Raw genomic sequence first — 23604 nt, 5'->3', positions numbered from 1 at the left:
ATGCATGAAAGAAGGTCCGAGTGTCTGTGCAGAAGGCTGCATGCAAAAGTCCAGCTAACACGAGAACAGCTGTTTTGATGTCAGGATTATTTTAGAGTTCATGGTTCACAGTTTCTACCTGGAGCTGAATCATCTCAGTGCTCTTTGGCTGTCCAAAACAAATAGAGCCTGAGTTTCAAATCAAATTGCGAGTGTGTGTCTTATTTGGAATAACATGAACTCACAGTTGATTGAACAGTCATCATTTGTTAGATATATATATATATTTATAGGCTGATAAGAATTTGTCACCATGGAAGTGTTAGCAACCATAAAATCAGAGGGACCTATTTTTCTTTTTCAGCTGCCTCAATGGTTAACCATTTTTAAGGTGGGTTGTATGAACAATTAGTATAAGAGTTCAATTGGCGCCTATTTGGAGAATCTTGCCAAAGTTCAAACAGTGAAGCTTGCTGCAGGTGGGATCAGGAGAAATACAAACTTTAGCCACTGAAAAACGTCCTTCATGTAAAAGGAAAATTCAGCTTCGTTGCACAAGACTTTTGAGACTTTTCACAGATTCACTTGATGTTAGACATCCCTTTACTTTAGGGAACAAACTGACATCTTCTAAAGAGCAACAATCAGAACACTACAACTGTATGACCTGTGATGTGTTCAATGTCCGACAAACTGCAGGAGTCAAAGTGTAAATAAATGCTCACATGACACCCAGATCAGGAAACTCTGGAGTAGATTTGAGTTTAGTCTTTAATTAAAATATAAATAATGATTAAGTAAAACTACATTACTGGGCCTTTATTTCAACTTTGATTAAACACCAGCAGAATCAGACATTGTGCTGTGATTAAAAAAAGTTGTAGACTGAAGCTTAAGCTTATAGTGTCTCCTCTTAATCCTTATCAAAGCATTACACTGACTGCACCAGAATAGCAGGGACACAAAACAAAACAAAACAAAGCAAATATAAAAAAGAAACATATAATAAATAAATAAATGTATTTATTTTCCATTAGTTGGTCAAGTTGTTTATATTAAATGTAATGTTTATGACATTTTTTTTCTATACATTAATTTCACAGTTTTCTTTTACGTTTCTTTTGCACACTTTTTTCTCCACATATGATTTGATCCAGATTATAAACCTGCTCCTCCTGACTGAAGAGCAGGTTAAGAAACATAAGAGATGTGTTTCTGTTGCTGTAATACGATTTTGTAAAGGTTTACATTCTGTAAGGTCTAAATGACAATAATGTCATGATCCTGTACACCCACTCTCAAGTGTTAGATTAATAGCACTCAGTGTGACAGTATATTATATATTGCATGTAAAGATCAGAGCTGTGAGAACAAACTGGGGGAATAAAGAATTATCTTGTGGAGCAGGTAGCAACTTCTGGTGTTGAAGAAATGAAGCCAGTGCAGAAATGCCAAAATCTGCAGTTCCCTGAGTGTCCACTAGAATCTGTCTCCTGCAGTGAGTCAGTCCCCATAGCGCCTCATGTTAAAACTTTACAGCAGAAATAAACATGCTTCCAGCCTGGTACAAAAACAGTTTGGGTCTCTATAGCTCATTTCTCTATTCATGATAACTGTACGGGCTGAATTTATACACAACTCCCTTGGTTACATTAGATTAAGGATGAGAGTTTTGCATATATTTGCATATTTAAGAGTGTGGTGAGTTGACATACAGACGGGTGTGTTGGCCTCAGCTTCACCTCTCTGCCCATGGTTAAGTCTTTGGAAAGGTATTGGAGTCAAAATTTCCAAAATGGTGACCACATCTCTTCAGAAACCGGTGGATGACGTCACTGAGACTACGTACATGTTTAATGCACTGTTTGATTTTAACATGGGGCTCTATGAAGATTGACTCCCTTCGAGACAGCCACAGTGGACACTTGAGGAACTGCAGTTTTAGGGACTCAGAAGTGTCCTCTTTCCTGGTCTCCTTGGCTCCTTTTGATGCACTGAATGGATTGAGAGATTCTCCATGATGGTAGAGAGTTGTGATTGGGTCAGAGGAGATGGTAGGACACGAGGAAGTATAAATTAGCGTGATTAAAAGCATCCTGTGTTTTTAGAGCTTGACCCATACAAGAGACTTAACGTCAGGACACCCTATTTCCCCTGTACCACTTCTGTTGTAAGATCAGCAACTGTAGGGAAGTGAAATACTAAATTACAAGATGTAAGTCCATCTTTGGTTCTGCATCCATCAGTACTGTTTAATAAAACAAAATAACACCAAACAGTGCTCTGTTACGTGGAGCTGTTTATCATGTACACACACAGAGATCAGATGTCAAGAGATGTCCTACCAAACCCTGGGCTGGATTTGACCTTTCATCAACCTCAAGCAGGCCTTAAAACAATGAATACATATAAAAACACTACGTATGAAGAAAATCTATGAAAATCTATTTAAAATCTGTATGAACAGATGTTATGGCAAAGGTTGTTCATGCATAGCAAACATCAGCTCATTCGTCAGTGCAGCGTGCATGTGAAGCACAGACATGCATATTTAACTCAGAAGTCTGAACCCAGGCTGTTCAAGGAGAGGCTATATAATCATTTAGTTTAATAATTATAAACGCAAATATGTGACTGTACGAATTGTAACAGATGCAAGTGCAGTTTTGTGTTTAATCAGATAACAAACTAACTCAAGGGTACATTTTTGATTCACTTAAAATTCTGGGTTTGCAAGTAAAACATTTAAAATGTAGCATTTTCAGGACCCATTCCTTTCTTTAATCTTGGTCCTTCTGACTGATTCATCTGGTCTGCAGGGAGTAATCTGTGTGTGTACCTGTTGGGTGTGTCCATCTTTATATGTAGCTGCAAGATCTTCTTCTGATGTTTGACTCCTCCGGGTTATCTCTGCTGCGTCTCCTCGTCATACAGTCGAATCCTGCTGCAGAAACGATCCAAACATCCAGACTTTATGCACAAAGAGTTCATGCACACTGAGGCCTTTTCTCCTGCAGATGATCCATCCTTAAATCCACCTGCATTCATTCTTCACTCACTTCCATGTTGGAGTCTTTTTGTTGAAGGAAACGTTTTTTTGCTCCATCATGTCACACACTTACAGATTAGAATGGAGCAGTAACTCCGGCAGCAAACTATGTCGTGTAAAATTAGACTCCAGCAGCTTTAGAGTAGACGGGCTTGGTTGTGAGTGCAGTGGGGAAAGGAGTGGGTAAGATGGCTAATGAGGAGAAAAGAAGATTGGAGCGGATTAGCAGTGACCTGGAAAGAGCCATGTGGTAACAGGCTGAACGCCTCTAGCATCAAACACAAAGCTGCTGCCTCACAGGTGGAGCAGCGAGCAGGAGACAGGTGTGATGCTGACTGTCAGCTGCTGCATGCAGGCTATAACTAACCATCAGGGCATGCCAGGAGGGACATCACTGATGCTGCAGCAGCGTGGATTAACTTTTAAACCAGATTTAAGTTTGGTCTAACTTTTAATTATGATGCTCAAAACTTTAAAAGTGGATTTAAATTAAGAGAGGGGGGAAATCAAACTCACCTCAAACCTAGGATGGAATATACTGACAATATTTTGCATCACAATGTTAAAGAGAAAGATGTGTGTGGTTGTATGAGGCTCTTGTCAACAGTAAATGTATTACCCACAGGGGATCCCGGTCAGCTCGGTTCATTCTAACAGAAGCTAGGCTATCAAGCTCTGCAGACAGGGCTTTTTTCAGCTCTTAACTTTGCCTTCAGAAAGACACTTTGTTTAAACCCTTTTCACAAACCGGACTCATTCTGTTCCTCCGTCTGCAGGGCAATCAGCTGTTCGGGTCTTTGATGCATGATGAGTCAAATTGACTTTTGCACAGTACGCTGATATACTGTGAATTTTGATATGTTTGCATCTCAGTTCAAAATCATTTGAAGCATCAAAGTCTGAACAGGATGGTGCCAACACAGTGATCATTTCAGCTCAGTCCTCCCTTTCCACTTCAACTAGTGCAAAAAGAAAGTGTTTTATGATGGCAGAGTAAAGCCCTGAAGAGTGTCCAAATAGTGTATACAGTGGTGTAGGTTGTAGTTTGTTTAAGTTATCTAAATGGCATGGTAGAGCTGCCGTGTCTGTCATTTTGATATTTAGTGTAATTTTACAACAGAGCTACACCTATTCAGAGTTGTTATAAGACATTCAATCAAACAACAGACGCTGAAAATGAAAAGAAAAGGGGGACAGAAGCAGATGTGCATCAGAATGAAAGACGGTCTGCAGTTTAGTAATGTTTAACTAATAATGTGTGCAGTCATAAACGTTATTTTCTCATTTTCATCTTTATCTAACCAAATGTGCAGACAGATAATGACCTGAAGCTCTTCTGCTCTGCTGCATTCTCCTCTGTCTTCACTCCAGCTGCTACAGAAATGCTCAGAGCCATGCAGACACTCTGTGGATTTCATCTTTTAATTGTTGTTCAGCTGTCTCTGGCAGCAGGAAGCAGTGCAGGTAAGATTATTACACTTTTAATCTAGTTTTGTTCCTGAATCAGGATCTACAGATTTAATGTTTCTCCTCTATATGTGGTCTTCTGGTTTAACATCCTCACCTTAAAAGCTCTAAAATTTCAGAACAGTATAAATGCTGTAACAACTTTTCCTTTAAATCCTTCTCAATGAATAAACAAAATGTATGAAGTTCATATTCATACTCAGTGTAGAGTTGTAAGCATACAAAGTCTGTTTTGACCTGCGATGAATAAGCGACTGAACAAGTGATAATCCCAAAACATCAGCTGAGCAGCATTTTACATGAAAACCAGCTGAGGACCAGCCTTTGACTTTAACACACATATCTCTGTTTTTTGTAATCGCAGACTGGAAGCCTCTCAGGACTTCAGTCAGCACTAATACTGGAAACAGGTGAGACAACAGGTGATGCAAATCCTGCAAAGCCTGACACGATAACTCAGGTGGTGTTTGACTGTAAAAGACTATGTTTCATGGATCAGATATGACACATTGCATCAACTTGTTCCTTTCTGTAAAGTCAGCTGTTACTCAGGTGTTTCTACCTGCAAAGCTTTGATGAACAGCAAAGCAAGAAGTGCAGCCATGACTCATTAACCCTCTGCTTTAGTTTTCTTGGCTGCATCTGTGTAAGAGCAGGCTAAACATCAATCAATCAATCAATCAATCAATCAATCAATCAATCAATCAATCAATCAATCAATCAATCAATCAATCAATCAATCAATCAATCAATCAATCAATCAATCAATCAATCAATCAACCTCCAGCAGACCCAGACTCATGTTAGATACACATCTGCCTCGGCTGAGTTGGGGTTGGAAAGAGGGACAGTGGAGATGAAAAGAGAGAGAAAGATGATAGTGATGAGACGGATAGTAGTAATTTCACACCACAGAAAATCTGGCAAGATGATCTGCAAAAGATCTGAAAATCAGGACACTGCTGACTCTTGTCTGGCCCCAAATCGTGTTGTGTGTACCCCACTTTGGTGAAGTCACACCCAGCACCCAACACCCAGCACCCAGCACCCAGCAGCTTATAATAAAAGCTTAGATGGCTGCAGTAGTTCAGGAAAGGCCGTGTTTTTGATGATCCGGCCTCACTGAGTGGTGTTCAAAATCACAACTTTAAGACTATTTTGGTGAAACAGGATCGTAAGTTTGATGTTCTTTGTTGATGGTGGGCTGTGGTTCAGCGGTACAGTTGGTAGTCCTCAAAATAGTTAAATGTTGGTGTGATCCCCAGCTCCTGTAGTCCACATGTCAAAGTGTCCAGGGCAAAAATCCCAAACTGCTCTTAAAGGCATAGTCATATTTTTGTGATTGGATTGGTGATGGGCAGATTGACACTCTAGCTCCCTCTGCCATCCGTGTGCACTTATATAGGTTAGTGTGATATAAAGAGCTTTTGGAGTTGGGATGATTTCACATGTGCTAAATGAGAGCTGCTCATTTACAATCTAAACTAGTGCCATAAGCATGTTAGCCCGGTCAGTCTGACAGCTGGCTGTCCTTAACTGATTGTCTCGTCAGGGGATTCAAAGGCACTGGGGGGCGTTGGTGTTTATCCTCACATCCCAGTAATGGAGGTTTTGACAGCCTGGGGTGCATATGTCAGAGTGTTGGCAGAGTTCATAGTAAAATCGTTAGATTTATGCCAAATGTTATTATTCTTAAGTTACTGTTGACGTTTTCTGAACCTATGTAAAGTAGTATCTGCAGTAAGTAAGTTGTTTAAGTGTTCATGATATGATTGTCTGGAGGATTTAGTCTAAAGTGGATGATAGACTCACAGATCACAAAAAGGAAGGGATGGACACATGAAAACATCAGCGTTCTTGACGGGATCAGTAGCTTGATTTTTAAAACATGACTACATTTCTCTGCAATCACTGTAAATCACTGAGAGCAGATCTGCATCATAACTGCTCTCCATCTGCATGTATAAAAGTCAATTTTCACCAGCAAGAGAAAAACAGTGAAAATTAAGTTAGATCATTATTATGAGATTTAGGATCAAAGTCATGAGGAGTTAAGTCGAGAAAGAGATTAATGTTGAAATAAAAAGTTAAAGGGACAAAAGTCAAAATTATGAGAAAAAATTAAAATCAAGTCAGAAAAAGTCATTATTTCTACAATAACAGATACAATTCTGAGACATTCAGTCAAATTTAAGAGTCAAAAGATCAAAATAAAGACAACGTTATGGATTAATGTCATAAAGATCAAGTTTTTAGTCAAATATTACAGTCATATTTAATAGACAAAAAAAATTGTATAAAAGTTGAACATATGAGACAAAAATTATGTGACAGTAAGTCATATAATGAGGTAAAAGTCAAAATTATGAGCTATAGATTTTAACTTTAGGAGATAGAGGTAAAAAAGGCAAGGTAAAAAATTCTAAATCATGAGTAAAAGTTTAATTTGAATAAAGATGAGGAGCAAAGTTTAAAATTTATGAGATAAAAAGATGAAATTATATATTAATACAAAAAAAGTCAAATTTAGGAAATTTATAAATATGATTAAAAACTTTTGAGAAAGTCAAACCAAGAGATTAAAGTAAAAATTATGAAAAAAGTCAAAATTATGAGGAAAAAGTTAATATTATGTCATGAAGTTCATTACCCTGAGATATACAGTCTTCAATATGAAATAATGATTGATTCTGATATGATTGGACGGGATAGCTGATATGTTGAAAAAGAAAGAGAAAATTTTCACACGGCAGAGGGAAAATCTGTTCAGCTGAAACTGTACTGCCAACAAAGAGAGGAACATGGCATGACAATGCTCAAATCCTCTCATTCTCACTGTAAAAGGTGATAAAAGTGACTCCAGAGCATATTTCATTCATGCTTCATTACTCCTTTGGTAGTGTTCATTCAGTCAGAGTCAGTATTACATCTAGGCTCATTATTCACCTCATACAGATCTACTGTATTTCCAGGGCATATCTTCAGACGACTCCACCAAGGCCTGACCCTCTCCTCTCTGGTCCTGGGGCTTCTGGAAAGTCTGATCCTTACAGCAAACCGGAATCAAAACAACCAAGTGAAACCAACAGCAGTGTGGGTATGTGGTTTAAGGAAACTCTGACGTCAAAGACAACTTGGAAGACCTCTGAAAGCTTTAGGCTCTGCACTAAAGACGCAGTTGGGACAGAAGTTTGGTCCGACCAGGACTTGATGAACTCTCAAAATGTGCACACTAAAAGCAGGCATCAGTTCATAGTTATTATGGAGGAGGAGCCTGCAGTGATCGAGTCGGCCACTCACCTGTTTCAGAGGCATCCCACTGAATCCACCCTGTTGAGCTACCAGAGGGGGGCGCTGCAGACTCTCAGTGGGAGCTGTTTAGTCTCATCTGGTAATGATGATGTCATACTGGTTGGTCACAGCAGCACTGGATCCAATGGCACAGTCCTTTCGGGTTATGGTCCAGAAGAACTCGCCAGAGTTGTGTCAGCTTTAAAATCTCAGAGTGTCTTTGGTCCTCTTGACACCATGAGCATCATCAGCTGCAACCTCGGAAACGACCGAAACTTTATGTTAGAGCTGCTCCAAGTCCTCCAGTCTCTTGGTGTGGAAACAAAACTGAACCTGTATGACGCCTTCCTGTCTGTCAGCACTGATGGAAAGATCCTGACCAGGACTGAGGGGGTCTGGAGGTCCCATGACCACGGAAGAAGAGTCACTGCTGAAGTGGACCAAACAGGAAACCTGTGCACAAGAGCAGAACTTGGCTGTGCCGGCCCAGTGTTTCCAGATTATAGAGGAAATGTTTTGTATCTTCAGACACTCGATTGGCCAAGACACCCTCAAATGTTTGTTCCAAGAGAGCTTCGCAAAAAGTACTCCTCTATTGACTGCCTGGAGGGGCTGACATGGAGCTTGTTCTATGAGACTGAAAGACGGCGTGCTTCTGATTATGTCCCACAGGGCGCACACGAACAGAAGAAAGTGGTTTGGCTTACAGAGCCAGGACCAGAGGGAGACATCGTCATCAAGCACATCAATGACATCCAAGATCTAGTTGTGGAGATACGATACAATGCCAGAGAGGAGGTTACATCAGACCTTTACTACGTTCTGAATGAGTGCATATACAGGGTACACGGGAGGAATCTCAGTGTCACATTGGAGGGGAAGTTCATGAGCTCTGACAATCCTGCAGAAATTGAAAACTTCCGTCAACATTTCAACGAGCCACAGGGAGAGCCATCCCTGCAGGATCTGAGACAGGGTCTCAAACCCTCCAAATTCAATGACTTCTGTCGGCAGACTTTCCAGTACCAGCAGTGCAGCTACAACTGTGAGAGGTGGGGTCGATACTTCATGTCAGCCGTGTTTTCAGCATCAGTGCTCAACTTCAGAACATTCTCGCTCTTCCTCATGAGCGTCATAGGTTGTGAGGTTGGTCGAACACGGGGAACGGACAGCGCCCTGTGCACAGCATTTGTTGGATCTGACCACCCCATGGAGACGGAAAACCCCCGGCCTGAAGGTCTGCGTAGAGGATTCTATGGCTGCTCCATTGAGAACTACGAGATGGCTGCTCAGGAGAAGCAGATTTGGTTGGATCAGGTTGTGGCGAAGGAGAATTCCCTGTACATGAAATCGAAGCAGATGATGAACACGGTCGACCACGATGAGCAAACAGAGCTTGAAATCTTTGGGAAGGTGAAAGTCATGAATAAGTATGTGTTCTCATCTTATCTGGAGTTTTTCAGAGGAACACCTGAAGGGAAGAAACTGAAGAGAGGATGTGCTCCTTCTTTCAGTAATAATTATAAACCATAAAGCTGATATAGTGTGATTATTGTTTTATTACTTTTTGCAATATGGGTTAGAGTATTCCTTTACGCTTGAATTTCTTTAACATAGACTGTATATGAGAGATGGTGTAGCTTGCCAAGCCAATGCAGTGCACAATTGGCTGTCATCTGATATATACCTCTTGGAACGATGAACAGTTTGTTTGTATTTCCGGTGTAGACAGACTTCCTTTTCTCTGCATTTCATTGTTTATAGTCCAATCAGAAACTTCAGAAGCGATGGTGTGTTCAGATCAATGAGAAAAGAAATTCTCCCCTCCAGATACAGTGGGGCAAAAAAATATTTAGTCAGCCACTGATTTTGCAAGTTCTCCCACTTAGAAAGATGAGAGAGGTCTGTAATTTTCATCAGAGGTACACTTCAACTGTGAGAGACAAAATGAGAAAAGAAATCCAGGAAATCACATTGTAGGATTTTTAAAGAATTTATTTGTAAATTATGGTGGAAAATAAGTATTTGGTCACCCACAAACAAGCAAGATTTCTGTCTCTCACAGACCTGTAACTTCTTCTTTAAGAAGCTCTTCTGTCCCCCACTCGTTACCTGTATTAATGGCACCTGTTTGAACTTGTTATCTGTATAAAAGACACCTGTCCACAGCCTCAAACAGTCTGACTCCAAACTCAACCATGGCCAAGACCAAAGGGAAGAGTGAATCTACAATAGGCAAGCAGGTTGGTGTGAATAAATCAACTGTGGGAGCAATTGTAAGAAAATGGAAGACATACAAGACCATTGATAATCTCCCTCGATCTGGGTCCCCACGCAAGATCTCATCCCGTGGGGTCAAAATGATCATGAGAACGGTGAGCAAAAATCCCAGAACTACACGGAGGGACCTGATGAATGACCTGCAGAGAGCTGGGACCAAAGTAACAAAGGCTACCATCAGTAACACACTACGCCGAGAGGGACTCAAATCCTGCAGTGCCAGGCGAGTCCCCCTGCTTAAGCCAGTACATGTTCAGGCCCGTCTGAAGTTTGCCAGAGAGCATATGGATGATCCAGAAGAGGATTGGGAGAATATCATGTGGTCAGATGAAACCAAAATAGAACTTTTTGGTAAAAACTCAACTTGTCATGTTTGGAGGAAGAATGCTGAGTTGCATCCCAAGAACACCATACCTACTGTGAAGCATGGGGGTGGAAACCTCATGCTTTGGGGCTGTTTTTCTGTAAAGGGGACAGGATGACTGATCCGTGTTAAGGGAAGAATGAACAGGGCCATGTATTGTGAGATTTTAAGCCAAAACCTCCTTCCATCAGTGAGAGCATTGAAGATGGAAGGTGGCTGGGTCTTCCAGCATGACAATGATCCCAAACACACCGCTCGGGCAACGAAGGAGTGGCTCCGTAAAAAGCATTTCAAGGTCCTGGAGTGGCCTAGCCAGTCTCCAGACCTCAACCCCATAGAAAATTTGTGGAGGGAGTTGAAAGTCTGTGTTGCCCAGCGACAGCCCCAAAACATCACTGCTCTAGAGTAGATCTGCATGGAGGAATGGGCCAAAATACCAGCTACAGTGTGTGCAAACCTGGTGAAGACTTACAGGAAACGTTTGACCTCTGTCATTGCCAACAAAGCTTATGTTATAAAGTATTGAGTTGAACTTTTGTTATTGACCAAATACTTATTTTCCACCATAATTTACAAATAAATTCTTTAAAAATCCTACAATGTGATTTCCTGGATTTTTTACAGACCTCTCTCATCTTTCTAAGTAGGAGAACTTGCTAAAAATCAGTGGTTGACTAAATATTTTTTTGCCCCACTGTATGTCTGCAAAATAATAATATCTGTCATTCCTTGGTTCATTCCATTCCCCAGATGGAATGAACCAAGGATTTATAACCAAAGGTATTTGTGGTGAGTCTCAGTTTCACTGTAAACCATAAGTTCCACAGAAGCTTCACCCGGCTCACTTCAGCGGTATGAACCTAAAAAAGAAACTGATTTTCTTGTGATTTTCTTTTATTCAACGGGTCTTAAGTTTACTGAAATAACATCATGATGCAGATTAGTCAAAAGACAAAAGTCAAGCTTTGTCAGGTCTGTACTCAAGAGAAGAAAACTACTTTTACAGTGTTTGTTTGTTAAATGAAGGCGGGATCCATCATTTCTGATTTATTCCAGGAAGTCGGGAAATCTAAACACATCAATGTTTCTCAGTGTAAATGTTTGATCTACAACAGATTGTTAGCTACTCTTCATGAAGATATCTGTTTATTTAAAGATGGAAATAAATAATCCTCAGATTACCAACGATGCAAGCCGAGATGTCTTTATGCTGGATTGTGTTTCTCCTGATTTTACTCTCCATACAGACTGTTTTTCCTGCTGACAGTGACACCAAAGCCTGCTGACACCCGATAGGTTTACACTACTCGGACTACAAACAGAAACCAGAACACTGCTCAGACTTAAATCCACAGTTCAGAATCTATATTTTTATGTAGAATCTGTGAATAGAGATGATTTTCAATACAGCATTGTCCTCATTTTGTAAATTATTGGCCCATTTTAAGACAGATTAACAATAAAGTAGGGGCTATCTGTGATTGACAAATAGACAAGTCACATAGACCCAAAGGCTTCATTCAGTAGTAAAAAGGGCCATTACGATATCAGGTTTTCGCCTCAGGATTGTTGTGGCCAACAAAATTCATGATATTATCACAACATTTATGGAAAATCGTAAAAACAAACAATGCTATCTATAAACTTAAAGAAAGGCAAGATGAGGGTGAAGTGACAGGTTACCTTATAAACTTTATTCATAAACACAACTGACTCACTGACATGCCATTATCCATTTATAAAGATGTTGAAAGTCATGTTTATCTGCGTCACAGCCCTATGATGGAAACACACAATCTGACATGGATTTTTTTCAGCTGTGGGTATAATACCTCGCTGTCATGTTCTCTGACGTGATTTAAGCTGCAGTGAAAGCCACACACTTCCGTAAAGGCTAGCTAGCTGAGTCTTCTTCTTCTGCTACTGCTACTGCTGCGTCTTTTCTGTCTTCCCTTGGTTTTACGGCAGTTGGCAACCATCATTGGGAATCACAAGCACCCACTTTTATGAACCAATTTGTTATATGGCATTGTCTTTATGCAAATGTTCAGCAAAATATCACAAATTCATTTAAAGAAATAATACGGTTCCAGTAAACTGCCTCAGTAAAGATGAGTCAAGCCACTCTTTGTAATTGGCCGCTAATTTTTTCAAGATCAGGATTTTTTCTTTTTGAACCAATATTAGCCAGCCAAAATTAGCACCAAGCTAATGTAAGTTGAGGCTGCACTGTTTTAATCAAACTAGCAATAGCTCCATCCTCTCCTCCAAAGATGGTCCCTTTTGCCCCCTTTCCTTCTCCCAAAATAGAAAGGGTGGGGATCTCCCAAATATTAAAGTTGAAGTATTTAAGACAGTGATCTGCAACCAATGTGTGCTTTCTGTGTGGCTATGTCTACTTATACAGTCTGTGCGTTAACACGCATTTTATTGAGCCTCACACTGATTAATACACTGTATACTCCTACTACTTCCGCTTTCTACACATTTCGATTTCATTGCAAGAAGAGTCAAAATACTTCATGTTCGGATAACAGTTTTATTTCGTGGACAAATTTACTTCTCAACCAATAAAAGAACAATTACAAATGCAGATCTGGTGATTTTTTTTTTTATTGAAATCATTTTTCTTAAGGCATCACACAGGTCAGAACACAGGGAAGTATAAAACATAAATACATAGGAACTGCAGGATCACAGAAAGTAAAGCGTTACCAGTTTAAAGGGACATTACGCCACATTTGAGATGTTTCTCCTGATGATTGCAAAGTAAAATATACTGATGTAAAGGAAGAATCCAAACACAAGAGTTTTGATTCTGACAAACAGAAGGTGGGCTTGAGATGACTGTGTTGTATACGTTAAGACTGAGATAAGGTTTAACTCTCAAGAGTTTAAGCAAACACTAAAACAGAAACTCATGAGTCCTCTGATGGTCCTGGTGAGTTTTGATTACACTACAATGCTGATTATTAACTCTATGCTTGTAATTAAAGTGGTTAAATATGGAGACGACAGCAGCTGGAAAAAGTGAGGAAAAATGGACAGCAAAGACCTCGCTCTTGTTCCCTTTCTAAGTGGCGAAGGATGGTCAATCATCTTTATTCTGATGCTTCTATTTGAGGGAAAACACCACTTTTCCATAGGCAGTTCATCCTTGTGTAAATGAAGATAACACAACCAATTTAAAGGCACAATGAGTCACTATTATACAAGGAAGAAAAATAAAGACAAATGGAGTGAAAGAGGGAAAGTGAGCATGTTAGTGAGGGTGAAAATGCTCCCTGCTTTTTGCACCAGTTAAAATCAGATTCAGCATTGGGGACTCCAACAATTAAAGCCCTTGTTAGATCATTTGAAAGTGTCTGAATGCTTCAATTTGTGTGATTATAACACACAAATGTAAACCAACAACTGCTCTTTTTTCACATTAGGCACTCACACACTGTCAGAGGAGCCAACAAGCTGCTTGAAGCAGATGAGGGCCATTTACGTATATTTAAAAGTAAGCCTTTCGATTGTTGCTCAGTTAAAGCTAACACATGATTAGTTTGGTGCTGGAGCTGGCGCCATGGTTTTGTTACACTCCTCCTCTCCTACAAATCCTCCTCTCGTAAAGGTTCAACATTTATCATGAATCAGTCTAAAATGAGAGGGGGAATACTTACATGCGGGGTTGAAAACGAGAAAACAGTTTGTTGAACTAATTCTTCTACAATCTCCTCCAAGTCATCACCCCACTCCAATTTCAATTACGTGAAGCTTATAAATATGGCTCCTTGCTGAAATGACCCACCTCATAATCACACTTCAGTGTTTCTTTATACTTAGCATGAGGGGGATTAGATTATTTGTTTGCATGTTATTTGAAAATGTATGTGGCGATGTATGGACTTTTTTCCAAATGTGGATTTAAACTGGTGCAAAGGATGCTGGGTAACAAACTGGCAGAAGTGTAATGTTAGTGTTTAGAGTGTTTGGTCCTAATGCTTGGAAGAGCTTTCCATGCAGACTGGACTCTGAATCTTGGCACTCTGTCTGACACTGATGAGGAGACTGATGAACATTGTGTTACTGTGTTTAGTTAAACTCCAGGCTGCTGGTGTGTCGGTCTTAGCGCGTCTCTTCACAGGAGGATGCAACTGCAGCCAGCCTTCTGCGCAGCTGCAAGGATGCTATGCTGGTTGGTGGCTACATTCTGGATTAAGGACCAGAAGTTCTTGAAAGAGATTCCCTCTCCGTCTGCTACACCCATCTTCCTCATGATCTCACCCAGGCCCTGCTCTGTGGCAATACCCTGAGGGAACACAGAGGGACAACAAACATGAGTCAGGTTAAGTTTTAACATCAGGAGCAAAGCACAAATAAAAACTGCGAATGTGAAAAAAGCTGGCCTTTAACCAGAACTTACTACAAATGTTGAGGTTTATTTCCATAAATTAAGAAATGTTTGTTTTTGATTTACTTTTCTTTTTAATGATATCATTATATCCCTAGAATTTAATATAGCGCAGTATCGTCGTTTTCATGAACAAGAGTCTTTGGATATCGCTGAGGACCTGTGATGGCATGAAGTGATGGGTCTTATGCCTCAGATGTAGTTCAGCTAAAATGGCACCAGTGTTAGTAGCGAGGAATAGCTTGATTTTAAAACTATGGATGCTCCAGCAGCTTTTAAATCTGACGCGTGGGAGCACTTCTGTGTCCTCGTGTCAAGGTGTGTTGTGTCTTGATCCTACACAACAAATCAAGTCAAGTCAATCTGCAGGGAGGAGTTTGCAGATTTCACCTCTGCCTGTTAACACTGTGGTAAAAATCCATTACCATCCTAAGTCAGTAAGCAACATGGAGGCTATTTTTAACATTACTCTCAATTTATTTGGTGGTGAATGTCTGAAAGGTCACCAGCAGAGAGAGGAAGAGAGGAGTGCAGAGTGAGATTAACATTGACGTAACTGAAGAAAAGAGGCACAAAGCAAACACAAAACACTTCACAATGTGGGCTTTAGGGGTTAAACAAACTTCAAAAAGACTTATATGAAGATCTAAATGCAGTGTCAGAGTAATTTCATCAGGAATGTAAATTTAGTAAGAAACATCTAATTAATTTCTTTCATTTAAATATTCTTTTGATTTTTCAACAGAAAGCCAAAAATTGTTGCTTGTTTTCTGTTACCAGTCAGGAGAAGTGCAGTGTTATCACTACAAACTCTCATCTAAAAGAAAAGTTTTAACAAATATGAATTCAATCATTTATATCATCTTATTTTCCATGATAAAAAACTGAGAAAAACAACAAATCCTCATACTTAAGAATACCAACAATGTTGGTTTGAGAAGCATATTTCTCCTTGTGTGTTTTTGAGAAGCTGTGATTAGAACAAACTCAAACAGACTGCAGAGTCCTTCAGAGGATCTGTTGCTGACGGGAACATCTGGTCTACACAAAGAGTTAAAGCCTCACACAAAACATAAGTCAAGGCAGTAAGATACTACGAGCATCGACTGCACATAAGACAGTTGCTTTGTGTTTCTCATGTGTGAATAGATTGCAACAGGAAAATAAAAATGAGTACCCTCCCCGTCTTTCCCTTTCCTTAATGCCTGTGGACTGATTTCTCTGCAAAGGACAAACTTTTTCCAGGAAATTTAAAGGGTGTTGTATTTATTAGCATTCGAGGTGTCACACTCAGGATTGTCTTTTCTCTCTCCTCAAATCCTCTAACATGTGAATAGTTAGCTTAGAAAAAGTCTGCCAACAATGACACGGACTAAACAAAAAGAAAAGAAAAAAAGAGCCAACTGGGGGGGGGGCATGGTTCTTTGAGGGTTTTGTAAACTAATGTAAGCTTGTTATTTTTAGCATGCACATTTTGAAAGCTACAGACGACAAATTTGATAAATTAACTCGCTAGCTTTCTCTTTCCCAGTCATTTCAAAAGCAAATGTTTGAAGCAACCAACCATCCAGCCATGTTTTTGATCTAAGTAGTTCAGCTAAGTAGCAGCTAACTGGCTAGCATAAACTTGCTTTTCTGCTGCGGCAAGATCCTTGCCGATGCGTAGTTGTAACTAGCCAAATGCTAACTCATGTATAATGACGAGCAATGATGCTTCAAGCAAACAGAAAACAATTTAGCTAACAGAAGATAGCAAAGGTAAATAACCAAACTCACACAAATCAGTCGTAGGACCTATGTGATGTCACTGTAGTGGTTGATGCCAAGAATGCTAACTGACACCTACAGAGTGAGATTATCACCATGCTAACTGCAGTTCACTGAACAACCACTGGCAGCGTCAAGAGGGCTCACCTGTACAGGTTTTAGCTTTTAATACAGGCAAACATTCCTTTGCTCCGACAGCACGATAAGAGGAGCTGATATGTCAGATATTAGCCTACCCAGGATAAATATGTCACTGTTCTTAACGCTCTGAAAAATGAACTTCTTCCCCTGAAGTTTTAAATATGTAATCTTTCTTTGCTTACAGTATTACAAAATATCACTTTATACTGAATGATATCCCCTGTGCTTTTTAGCTTTTTGACAGTGACTAAAATGAGATTCATTCGAGCTTCAAGTCAAAAGACATGTCAGGAAGTGTGACAATCTAATAAAAGATCCCCTCCCCCACACACACACACTGACTGTAAGCTGAATCACCGCTTCATTAATGCATTTTCCCAACAGTTGGCTAAGCCTGGTTCTTATATCTGTGTGTACACGTCTTTGTAGAGTGACTGTGCTGTCGAGCATGTTTCTAACTGTCTGTGTGTGCAGTGAGTAAAGTGCTGCCACACCCAGCTGCAGAAAATACACACACACACACACACACACACACACACACACACACACACACACACACACACACACACACGTAGAGCCTAACGAGTGTATTACCTTGACCATGTTGGGCATCTGGCTCGACAGAAGGTTCTTGAACTCATCAGTTTTCAGCGTTCCACTGCCGTTGCTTGAAGCAGAGTGGAACTGGTTGACCAGTGTGCTGATAGCCTGCTCCAGGTCTGAACTCTGAGCGAGGAAACAAACAATAAACAATAAATAACACATCTTCATACTTTCATATTGGTCTCTGCTCTGACAACAAAAGGAGAACAGATGCAACAAAAAACAAACTCATCTTTAAGACAGAAACCAAGAAAGCATTCTCTGTCCTGCTGCCTCTCAAGTTAAAGGTTAGGTTAAACTGAAAGTACTCATTTCAAGCAGCTATAACAGATATTTCTGTATGAATTATTACTTTTTATGAATTTATTTGATTTATCTGTAAAGGGACCATGTAAAATATTAAACATAAATGTTACCATTTGATGCATTGTACCAAAGTTAGCTTATAGCTAATTTACATGCAGACCCTTGGCAGGTCACAATTAAGGGAAAGTGTGAAAACAGAGCAACAATAAAAAGGTGACGAATCTCCAATGAGTTATCAGCTGGATCTGCATTTTCTTGGCAGGCTGCGTTCAGGTGTTTCCGTCAAAAACAAACAGACAAAAAGAGCTGCTTTTCTGCATTAAAGCAACTAAAGGAAAACAGAGATCCAAAGATGGAAGGCGATTAAGGTCATCATATCAATTCCTGTGTGCTGAATCATCTCCTCCTGCTCTGTCACAAGGTCAGCAAGAAGGAAACGGGCAGAATCTAGATGTTTTTCAGTAACTGTATATGTTAACAGACGCTTTTAAAGCACTCTTAAAAGTTTGAAAGATTTGAGACTTCTTATTTTTCATTCCTCAGCTCTCACTCTCTGCCTGTATTTAGACAACAAAGCTTAAATAGCTGCAGAGCTCTTAAACAAATACCTCTGTTTGAATAAGGCCAAGTATGTGAGCAACATTTCTTTACCTGTTTAAAGAAGCAGAGTCACATTTCTATCAGTCTACGTGCGATGCTGCAGGAAGCTTTTTCTCTAAACCCTCTTTACTCTGCAGCAGAACCAAGCTCGTTATCATGCTTTTTATTTTTGATTACTTCAAACTGGATTATGCAAACAATGATCTGCTGCAGGTGGTTCACGGACACTCACAGGAGATACATTTTCAGAAGCGTGGCCAGGGATGAAACTGAGTCGCTGTCTTTCATTGAATATATGTTTCTACTGTTAGTCTCTTCATTTGGTGGTTCAACTCTGAAAGAAACCGTGAGGAGTTTTCATATTGTGTTGACTTTGGCGCCCCCTCTAGATGAACTCAGTAATGCATTTCTGAGATGAGGAATGCATTACATGTGAGCACCATCACCTTCTGTGGTAAAGATGTGTCTCATTTGTTGCTGAAGAAAATAAATTAATACAGATCTTCTTTTTAATCCTACTTTTTTTTGTTTGGACAACTTTTATCAGGATGCAGAGTGATGAGGTCATGTATTGATTTGTAGCTACGTCAAATTATGAATTGTAACATAACACAACTAAACTTTGCAAACTCTGATTTATTACCATTAGTTAGCTTACAAAAGGTGAGCTGACATACCGGTTTAGCGTTACCCATCACAGCCCCGGTGTAATGATGTGAGCTCTGGTGTCACAATAAATGTCGGAATAACGTAATTATACACACGGTTTAACTCTTTAGTCCTCAGAGAGCAGTGAAGCATTCACACACCAGCATAAACATTAAATTCTGTTTAAAGCCATTTAGCTCTTTTAGCTAGCAAAGCCTTGGTTTCAGAGTTTCTCTGTCTGAAACAATACTTCAACAGAAAACGCAAAGAAATAAGGAAAGAAATAATCTGATTACTGATAATTTTATGTTACTTGTTAGGATAAGAGTGAGACTTTCAACATCAGTTAAAAACTCCTCACAGCGACTTTAATAAAAGCAATCAGTATTTGTTCATGTTGGCCTTTGGCACAAACTCAACATAATATCACCTTATATATAAATAAACATCTTCGCAAACATTAACACCCAGCTATTCAGAAACCATTAGTATTTATTTGGAGACTTGTTTGCTTCTATCTAATAAATACAAGTCAATATGATATTTTAGCTCTGTTTTTGGTCTCCACCACCTCCTCAGGAAACTGTGCTTGTACCATAACACCTATGGTACATGTTTTGTATTGTATTGTATTTTTATCACATTGTATTGATTCTTCGAGACAGAAGGTGCTGTTTATTACCTTTTTTAATTCTGTCTGTGTCCATGATTTTGTGTTTTCACCAACAACGCAACACATTTCTTAAACAGGTAAACCTATGTGGCAATAAACCGGACTCTGATCTTTGGCTAATGAATACTCAAATATGTTCATTCGCAAGAGTAAGTAACAAGGACTGTAACGCTTTTTAAAACCAGAAACAGCTTTCACATTGCTCTCTTCCCAGCCACCGAACTCAACTGATAAAAATGAGAACTTCACATCACAGAACTTAGGAGTTGCTGGTTTACTTATGCCCAAGTTGGGTTGTTTACTTTCTCTTTGTGTGTTTCTCAAATTTCTTGTTGAATTTAAATTCATCAAAGTATCACAAAAACACAACTAATTCAACTTTGAAGGTAGAGGTAAATCAACAACTCCTGTGCTCTGCAAAAATAGCTGTTTTTGTCAATGAGGTCTAGTGGCTTTGAAGAGAGTGATGGAAGAGCTGTTACTGGTTCAAAATGTCATGTTCCTCTTAAACACAAAGGTCCATCTCTTCAAAGACACACATAAATCAAAAGTAAATTTATCTACCCAAACTTAAAGGTTGCTGGTCTGCCACTGACTTGATCATGAAGGTTGTCGATGTTGATGTAATATTTTGGTGATCTGAATGTTTGTGGAACATAACACAAGAAACAAGCTAATCTAGTGTTACAGAAGTAGACCAGCAACTCCTGTGCTCTGTGAGGTGTTCTGGTTTAAAATCATCTTCCTTTTGAACTAAAAGCTATCTCTCTTTAGGGATCCTTTCTAGGGTATTCTAAGGGTTGTCACACCCTTAGAATAACAATCTGAGCCTATGAGGGGCAAAACAAGAACTTTTAGTGGACACACTTTGATCCATCAAGGATTTAAGGTTTCTCTGCTGCAGTCTGAAGACATTTTTGAGCTATTTCAAAACTGTGTGTACCTGTTAGTAACTTAGACATCAAAATATGCTTTAACAGGGGATTGAAAATGCCGTAATGCCCCTTTAATGTAACACCAGGTAACCTGACGTAGTTTTCATGCTGCAATAGAAATACCAAAAATATTCCTCCTTTAAATAACAACAACTCCCTTATAATTTGGATGGAGCTGTATCAAAGATGGCCGTCTCTTGTACAACAGGCTGCAGTCTGGCAACAGTTACCCGTTGCATGTGGGCCGACAGCTTTGTGAAAACCACACCCTTTGTGACTGATGCACCACAAGCTGCTGCAAGCCCTCTTCACCTCAACAGAAAGGATCCCACAGAGAGAGCCAGTATCCTGACTGTACACAAGAAACAGCGTTCACTACTGCACAACATTTCAACACCTCATTATAATTTACACTTATGATACGACATAGTCTCTGAAACATAAGCTGAAGACTGCAGAGGCTTCTGTTTACAGTCGGTTGTTTCTATGTTAGATCGTAGAAATAGTCTTTCAGTGGACCATTTATGGAAAGTACAGTCATGGATTAGCTTTTTGTGGTTCAGTTTTTAAAGACCATGTTTCAGATAAGTTGCCTGTTTGTATCAGCCACACCCAAACCACTGTTAATCTGAAACTCAACACACTGCTGAACATCCACAGTGAGGTGAGGGAGGCTTGTTTTGGGACTCTGTACTGAAATTTGCAAATGTATCCTGAACTGTGAGTGAGTTCTACAACAGCCTCTCCCACCACAGGCTGCAGAGGAGCATTGTTTGTTCTCCAGAAATGTCAGCTGTCAGCTGTTTCTAATCATTTATTGCAAACAATGTAACTGAGTCTGCTGGAATTTAAAGGGGAATTCTTCAATTTTCTCAATAGGCACTGGTTTTACATTTAGAGGTCTAATTTAACAAGAAGTATGACATTTGTTGGTCCTTTTTCATCAATACTCTTCTTTTTGTCTTAAATAAGTGTTGGATTTGCATAAACAAACTAACAAACACAGGCAGCAGTAGACCAGTAACTCATGTCTTCTTCTAGAGAAAAGTAGTGCTTTTCTCAATAGACCCTAAAGGTGATTCTGAGGAAGTGCATGTCAGGCTACATGTAGGCTTGTCCATAGTTACAGGGCTAGACAAACATACAGTGTATGTGACAATGTGGATTCGACTCAGAAATATAAATCAGGCTTTAGAACCACAGTCTGAGTCTGTCAGTGACGAAGAAAGAACTCTTAGCGGACGCACTTAGATCTGGAGTGTTTCCCACAGAGGGTTAGGTTGTTTAAGTGTGAGGCTCTTACAGGAAGGATCTCTATGACACATCTTTTTTATCTAACAGTATGATAACTTTTTCAAACTAGAAACTGCTGTTATGTCACTCTCACACCAGACACCACTGACAGAAACAGTCATTTTAGGACCTGGGAGTTGCTGGTTCAACTCTGCTTTGATCTGTGTCCTGTTTTTGCTGTTATAGGTCCTGTGAGGAGTGTAAAGGAAAGGCAGAACAAAAACACCCCAAAGAGTTTCTCCCTCTCTCCATAATGGATTGGTAACATATTAATATATACTGGAGTACAATAAAAAACGGAAGCCATTCTGCATTGCACAATCATTCTCTACATGTGGATGAGCCCCACCTTGGCCTTACATTCAAACTGAGACACGCCCCTGATTCAGTTACTGTATCAATAACACAATAGCTACACACATATTCTCCTTCATGCAACTTCTTTGACTTAATTTGAACCAAATCTCCTCATTTAATCCTGATCTGTTACAATATGAGTCGCAAAGTTTCTCTAAAGGTGTAACAGGACTCTTCAGGGAGGGGCAGCTGGCAGCTGTCTGAACAGCGTCTCAGTTGAAGAACAGTTAAAAGTTCAGAAACTGAATCCAGCTGGTCTGTAAGTTTCGAGGTGTTGGTCGCAGAGTATGTGAAGTGACTGTGCAGTCTCAAAGAGTTAAACTATTCGTGTCCGGTGAAAGCTGCTCCACAGACGCATTTTTTCCGCCTGCGTGAGATGGCGCGTCTTCAGCAGGAAACCGTCCCAGAAAGACTTTTCAGGCTCTGAACGCGTCGCTCACTTTAAGAGACGTTTTTATTATTTGATACACTTTATAATCTAGCATTAAACGAACTCAGCTGGACACATTTTTCCTACGTTGACATTAGAGCTGCCCCGAATGTAAAGTTTCAAAAGTTGCCAAACTTAGCGCAGCTGTCCTCAGGTGTGTTTCCCTCACTCTCAGAATGTTAATCTGATAACTTTTTCTTACCTGAGCCATGTCTGCGGTGAGTTTCTGTCTTTTCTTCCTGCGTCTCTTGCTGTTGACTGTGTGTGTGTATGTGTGTGTCTGTGTGTGTGTCAGTGGATCATTGCTTCTGTCACCAGCTGGCAGCCGTCCTGGATCCTCCCTCAGCCGGGGGGAGGAGGAGGAGGAGGAGGAGGAGGGGGGAGCTGCGCCCCGAGAGGCGATACCTCCAACCTACAGTCCACCTTTACTCACACACAGGAGTGTCCAAAGTTAATCTTTGGACCTTATTCTTGTTCATAAATGAGACTGTATGAAGTGAAATGTCCACCACAGAGCCGCAGGTCTCATCAGCTCTCAGCTCAATCCACATCTGGAAACTTTTAAGGAAACTTGGACTGCGATGTTTTGCGCAATAGCTGCCTGCATGTCGAGGCTGGCTCTCTCCTATTCCTCCACACTGACACTGTTAACCGCTTCATTACCAGTCATTAAAGGGCCATTCCGACGCTGTAAATGCTCATTGAGGATTGAAGTGTCCTGATGAAAACCATTAAAAGCATCACTCTTATCAAAGATAGTCATTTTTACCCTGATGACTCCCTCAGCGTCTACCTAACCCAAACACTGTTGACATTGTTTGTGTTTATGCGTGACTTTATATTCTAATTTTGACAGACTTAAGATCATATGAAAGAAGAAAAACAACACAAGACTACAAGAAAAAAAATCATAAAATCACCAGATTAGTTCTAGTCTTACAACAATAAAGTTGTAATAATACATGAATAAGTAATACATTTACAAGAATTAAATCACAATATTACAATAATAAAGTTGGGAT

At 39.9% G+C, this 23604-nt stretch overlaps 2 protein-coding genes across 3 annotated transcripts; one reads left to right on the top strand and one right to left on the bottom strand.

Moving 5' to 3' along the window:
• The first annotated feature begins 4408 nt into the window (after positions 1-4408).
• LOC117828204 lies at positions 4409-9381 on the top strand. Of its 2 annotated transcripts, XM_034705223.1 has the most exons (3): positions 4409-4492; positions 4860-4905; positions 7468-9381. In XM_034705223.1, the coding sequence occupies exons 1-3, from the start codon at positions 4411-4413 to the stop codon at positions 9317-9319; spliced, it is 1980 nt and encodes a 659-aa protein (XP_034561114.1). In that variant the 5' UTR covers positions 4409-4410; the 3' UTR covers positions 9320-9381. The 2 variants fall into 2 exon arrangements, with proteins under 2 accessions (XP_034561114.1, XP_034561115.1); XM_034705224.1 differs by lacking the exon at positions 4409-4492 and having other exon boundaries at positions 4867-4905; positions 7451-9381.
• A 3574-nt stretch (positions 9382-12955) lies between these two features.
• Positions 12956-23114, bottom strand: s100v2 (S100 calcium binding protein V2). Its single transcript, XM_034704996.1, has 3 exons — positions 22785-23114; positions 17332-17463; positions 12956-14727 (listed from the first exon to the last, which is right to left on the bottom strand). Exons 1-3 carry the CDS (start codon positions 22791-22793, stop codon positions 14557-14559), a joined length of 312 nt encoding a protein of 103 aa, XP_034560887.1. The 5' UTR covers positions 22794-23114; the 3' UTR covers positions 12956-14556.
• Positions 23115-23604: the final 490 nt, after the last annotated feature.

Source organism: Notolabrus celidotus, chromosome 16, assembly GCF_009762535.1.
Source record: "Notolabrus celidotus isolate fNotCel1 chromosome 16, fNotCel1.pri, whole genome shotgun sequence".
Taxonomy (NCBI): domain Eukaryota; kingdom Metazoa; phylum Chordata; class Actinopteri; order Labriformes; family Labridae; genus Notolabrus; species Notolabrus celidotus.
The sequence above is the reverse complement of the archived record's forward strand: the minus strand, read 5'-3'. Positions and strand labels throughout refer to the sequence as shown.